Here is a 6,000-nt window from a genome sequence, read left to right as displayed (position 1 = left end):
TTATACAAAACACACTTTAAACAAATGATTATTGCTAATTACTACCTATGTGATGTATAATTACACCATTAACTATGTGCATTTTGAAGATATTGCTTGCTGACTTTAATTTAGATTGCCTTCTGTTAATTTTCAGCTAAACAGAGAAATAAATTGAGCTTTAATTGATAAATTATCCTACAGGGTTTTTTTTTTTTTACAGGTAATCTTTATTTATGTAAGCATCTTAAAATATAAACACTTCTCAGAATGAGATCCTAGTTTAATATGTCATGTGACTGAGTGTGTCATATTCAAATTTACTAATTTGCAGACTCAAAGACCTATATTATAAGCATAAACAAATTTAGGACATATAGTTAAAGTAAAGCTAAATTATAGAGCTGGGGTTTTGTAGAAGCTGTTTGTAAATGTCAAAATAGGTATGTACCCAATTTACATATATTACTGTACATTGGGGTTCTGGGGGGGTGAAGCTTTGTCTGGCAGCAGAAGGGTTAAGGACTTTTTTGCTTTGCCCGTTTCAAATTACAATGAGAAGCCTCTTCTTTCCCAGCAGGGTTGTGCTTACATTAGTCTTTAGATCTCTGTTGAAGAGAGCTGTTATATTTGTGCCTGCTAGAGTTGGAAATAACAGTTAAGAAGCTGACAGGGGTTGAATGGATTTACAGAAGTTTTTTCAAGTAAATTCAGGGAAACATATGAATTAGATTAGTACATTCTTTAGAATTAGTTTATACTAAGGTGATTCAAAAGATGTTAAAGTTATCACCAGGCTGCTGGACAAATATAAATTATACTACCAAGGTACAGATCAAGACAAATCTGTGACTCAGGACTTTATCTTTGAAAGAGTGCAAGGTGTGAGAAGAACTCAGAATAACAAGAGAAGATAACTCTGGGAACTACAGTGTATCAGAAGATCAGCTCTTGCTAACACAACCCTGAACTAAAGACCTGGTTATCTAAGGTTTTTAATAGGAATGCCTAGGTCAGCTGACAAAATACTGGTCTTCTGCTCCATAAATGCAGAAAAAACGATAACAACAGTGGAAAATTGGAAGTCTGAATTTCAGCTTTCTTAGAAATAACTGCAACCTGACACATTCCATAATATTTAAACGGAGGGGTGGGGGAGAATCACCAAAGATGTTATGTTTAGAGATGACATTGACATGAAGAACAGGTAAATTTTGTTTTTCAGCCACTGGTAAAGCAGATCTCATAGGAGCTCAGAATAAGCAGGAGAAATATTTTTGTTCTTTTTCTTTTCAACAATGAACCTAACGGCACTCAAAGCTTTCCTGGGCTTACTTTGGAATTGCTGGGTTCTAGTGGGTCATGCACAGGGAGGCTTAGGAGACAATCATGTCCATTCAAGTTTTATTTACAGGAGGCTGCGGAACCATGAGAGAAGGGAGATCCAGAGAGAGATTCTCTCTATCTTGGGTTTACCTCACAGACCCAGACCATTTTCACCTGGAAAGCAGGCTTCTTCTGCACCCCTTTTCATGCTGGACCTGTACAATGCCATGACAAATGAAGAGGATACTGAGGAACTGGAGTATTCACTGAGGGAATCAATGGGAGGAGAGAGCAAAGGGGTAAGAAAAGGATACTCCACATCTCCAAATGGATACTCACGGAGAATACAATTATCTCGCATGACCCCCCTGACCACACAGAGTCCTCCCTTAGCCAGCCTGCGTGATACCAACTTTCTGAATGATGCCGACATGGTCATGAGCTTTGTCAATTTAGGTATGTCTAAACATTTTTTTTCTGCTCTGTTTGACAAACTATCACCCTGATCCTGTAGTTTGTACAGAGGCAAATCTCCCAGTGTGAGCTTAGCCTGTATAAACAAAACAGGATTGGGCCCTGGAAGTTGTACTACTAATAAAATAGAAGTTCTGCTAATGGTAAAGTAGCTACATTGTAGGTGGCCATGGAAAAAGGTTTTTCTCACTGTTTATATAAAGTCAGTTTCTATAACTCCCCTCTCCTGGCTTCTGTTTTCTTTCTTCCATTGATGTAATGAAAGTGCTAGCCTTAGGCCAGCTCCGTTTTTTTTAAAACTAAAAAAAAAAAATCAAACACTTATGTGTATTGGTGGGTTATTTTCCCCTCCGTTTTATGTAAAGCTCAAACATAAACAAACATCAGATGTTAATATTTTAAAGGCTAGAATGTGAAGAGGGTGGGGAATCAAGCCGTTTCTAACGAGAAGGTTTTTTTTTTTGTTTGTTTGTTTTTTCTGTTGGTAAATGTCAAATTTTTGTTATCTTTTCAGCTGAATGGCTGGATTTTGTGGCATCTGCTGCTGATTTTTTGTTGTTTCTATTTTATAACCAAGGGTTGTATTTTTAGTGTTTTGTCAGGGTGTCTGGAACCTGGGTTAGGTCTTAAAATTTTGTATAAATAATAGATATAATATTTCAAAATTCCAGGAACTCTTCTTTTTTGACTTGTTTCTGGTATGAAAGTGTATGTTAATTAAGGTATATGGATGAAACCCAATTATATTTGGTCTTGTGGAGCAACATGTTTACCAGTTATGAAGCATTACATAATTCAATGAAAAAATCAATTGCACGTTTCTTAACTAGAATAGGCGACTTAAATGTCATTAAGAATGTTGCAAACAATCCATTTAATTTACTCACCAGTTTTACAATCTAAAAATGAAAAAGGAATATGCTGCAAGCCTGACAGCACTATTTATACAACTTCTAATTTGACTTTAGTAGCAAAAGTGTGTAAATGAAAACCTGAAGGTTTTCTACAAGTGCTGTAAAAGATCTGATAAACTGTCTTGCTTTCCAGAGTAATCGTTATTATGGTAACTTTTTTAATATTGGCCCATGTTCTGAAATACACATCATCACACACATTTTAGACTTTTTTGTCTTCCAGGTCCCTAAAACCTGCTGCAGGATTAAACATGTCTAATCACTAACCTTCTTAGCTACCAGAATTTGTAGGAAAATGACACCCTAGAGTTCAGTTGCCATAATAATAAAATCATATTTCACTAATTAGTTGGCAGTTTAGGGTGCTCAATTTCCAAACGGTTTTTTTTTAAGAAAAACAGCAACATATATGTGCAACTCCAAATACAATTAATAAATTAATGTAATTACATTTTTTTGTTCCCAGAAGTCAACAAGTTGAACAGAATAGAACTTATTTTTTTAACGGGTCAGTTCCTTTCCAGGGATTTTCTAAATATTATACTTCTATATTATCTGCATATTAGTTTTAAAATGATTGGAAACATGATACAACTCACAAAAAGTACTCTACAGCATTTGAAGTTAAAATGCCAATATTTAAAAACAAAAAAAACAAAAAAAAACCCCACTATGATCTCCTAGGCAATAGTCAAGTATCCAATCCTACAAAAGTTTACATATCTACTTAACCTAATACACTGTGGTCAAATCCTCAGCTAGTGTAAATTGGTACAGTTCCATTCAAGTCAATTGAGCTACATCCATCCTACAGCGGCTGATGATCTGACCCTTTGAGTAAGCCTGATGATTTTAATAGGACTTCTTACAGGATGTAATATTAAATATGTGCATAAGTCTTTGCAGGATTGGGATCAAGACTGGAATGGTCGGATTCTGCAGTGCTTACACAAGCAAAACTCCCATTCAGGTGAATGCAAGTCTTGTCTACGTGTCTTAATATTTCTGCCTCTCATTCTGGCCTGAGGTCCATGTTCCTTTAAAAACAAAAACCAAAAAAATCCCTTTAAAATAACATTATATGCTTTGTCTTACATTTTTTCAACTGAAAACTTGGAGTGAGAGTTTTCTAGTGGTTACAGTAATTAGACATGATTAAAATCTCAAGAATACTATATAAATTCCAGATTTTGTTTGGTATTTATAAGGCATTAAAAATGTATTTTGAACCTAAATTAGGTTTAACCCTGCATCAGTTTCAATGACCTTCCACAGTGTTCATTCTGTGTAATTGTGGTTTATAGCATGCTTTACTATGTAACATTCATAATAAATATTGATGACTAATATAGATTAGCTTTAACATTTTTATTAAATGAGCCCATGTTTTAGCATAATAACTTATGACTAAATAAGTCATTGAAGCAGGTAACCATTTGGTATGATTTAAGATCCCGACAGATGAGAGCAAGCTATGTTAACATATAATGGGGAAAATATGCATTGATAAATTAATGCTATCACTATACCTTAAAATCAATAAAAATTGAGGTATTGTTAGTAAAAGAACACAAGTCATTTTGGGTTTGAAGCACTGAGAAACATTTATCAAATTAATAAATCTTTGTAATCCTAGATTGCACTGATAAAATGTATTTAATTAATTATATGCCAGTATTAATATGGTCAATACTGCTTCCAAAACAGATTAATCATCCTGGCATTTTACATTTAAACCATTGTATTGCCAATTATAATTACTTAAAGCACATATGGTAAAACAACAAATGTGTAAGTGTCCTGCTGGAGAAGCCTTATTAGGTATGAGCTACAAAAATAAAATCATCCTTTTGGGTAACATAATAAATTACAAAAGAAACTCAGGGAAAATAAAAATCAGTGAAGGACAAATCACTTTCTACTGAAGAACAAAAACTGCAAAAAAAGCTACCTTTCAGAATGGAGTTCTAAACTTCTCACCTTTTAAAAATACATTTTAAAAATACAACCAAGGGAATTGCAATTACAAGAATTTCCCTCGAGCAACCAGGAGCAAAAACTGAACATATTTATCTTGTCTAAAATTAAAACTGTAAGCACATGCTGCTTATATCAGTATTATGGTCTCTTCTTTCTCAAAAGATATAGACAGGGCAGGGACCATGTATTCTCCCATGTTTTATACAATGCTGAGCATATTGGCAACTCCCCATAAATATTGATGATTGAAACACAAGAGTTAACGGGGTTGGTCCAGAAGACAAAGAATAAAACCTCACCAAAATAAACCACAGAGCTTTTAATAATCTGATCATATAACCTACAACTTCAGAGCTTCTTTGTTTTGTTCATGGGTGGTTTTTTCCTGTTACATTTTGACCCAGACTGTTGTAAGTGAGTGACTGCAGCTTAGAGTTCTGGCATCTTCTTTTTGGCTGATCTCCAAAATGACATATATGACACCGTATTCGCCAGGGAAGAGCTAAATCCTATAATAATTATACAGTCCTTGCTCACTGTGTCCCCAGTGGGAATTATGTCAAGGGAAGGACTTTGCTGGAAAAAAAAACTTCACGGTTTGCCCACCCCACACCTTAAAACAAAAAAGCAAGATTGAATTAGAGAAAAAAAATTGGCTCAAGTTTGGACCAAAGAAACAGAAAGGATTTTAACAGTTATGTTCAAACATTTCCAGTAAAAGGATTACGTTTTCCATATGCCATCACAATGAGCACTGCTACCACTGTGCTTAAGGGTTTCTCCACATTTCTATTAATATATCTATATATTTTCTTTTGTTTACAAGTCATCCGTAAAACTTGCTGTAAGCAGATATTTGCCTTTAATAAGCAATTCTGTTTTCTGTCTTCCTATATTTGGTTTGAATACATTTGGCCACTGTTATATTATGGAATACAAAAATAATCAAACCTTTGGTTTTCAATTATTTTCTTCTTGCCTAACATGAAAGTGGTTTGAATTTTTAAAAATGCAGATGGGAAGGCCATTATTATATTTGTGAGCCGGAACTTTACATGCTATTTTAAAGAAGGAACTGACTGTGATCTTTAGCTTTACAAAGCAGCTAATGTCTATAAACAGAAACTACTCTTTCATAAGGAGTTTTTGGGCTGGATTCTGCACACCTAATTAAAAGTGTTCCCCCACTAGACCCTTTGGAGTCAGCTACTGAATCAAAGGTTGAAATCAAAGAGAGTTTGCTTGTTTAAGGCATATTTATGCTCCTCTTTAAAATGTGAATCATGAATGGACTCAATACAGCCTATTGTTTTTTCTATATTACAAA

General features: G+C 34.4%; 1 protein-coding gene across 1 annotated transcript in view; it reads left to right on the top strand.

Annotated features, from left to right (window-relative positions):
* Positions 1 to 580: 580 nt before the first annotated feature.
* BMP5 (bone morphogenetic protein 5) overlaps positions 581 to 6,000 on the top strand; it is a 74,723-nt gene continuing 69,303 nt past the window's right edge. The window contains exon 1 of the mRNA XM_074947846.1: positions 581 to 1,761. Within this exon, the coding sequence (XP_074803947.1) occupies positions 1,278 to 1,761 (484 nt within the window). The 5' untranslated portion in view covers positions 581 to 1,277. The remainder of the gene's footprint in view (positions 1,762 to 6,000) is intronic.

The sequence above is a fragment of the Natator depressus genome, chromosome 3 (genome assembly GCF_965152275.1).
Source record: "Natator depressus isolate rNatDep1 chromosome 3, rNatDep2.hap1, whole genome shotgun sequence".
NCBI classification, from domain to species: Eukaryota; Metazoa; Chordata; order Testudines; family Cheloniidae; genus Natator; species Natator depressus.
Note: the sequence above shows the minus strand (reverse complement) of the source record. Positions and strands in the feature narration are given on the sequence as shown.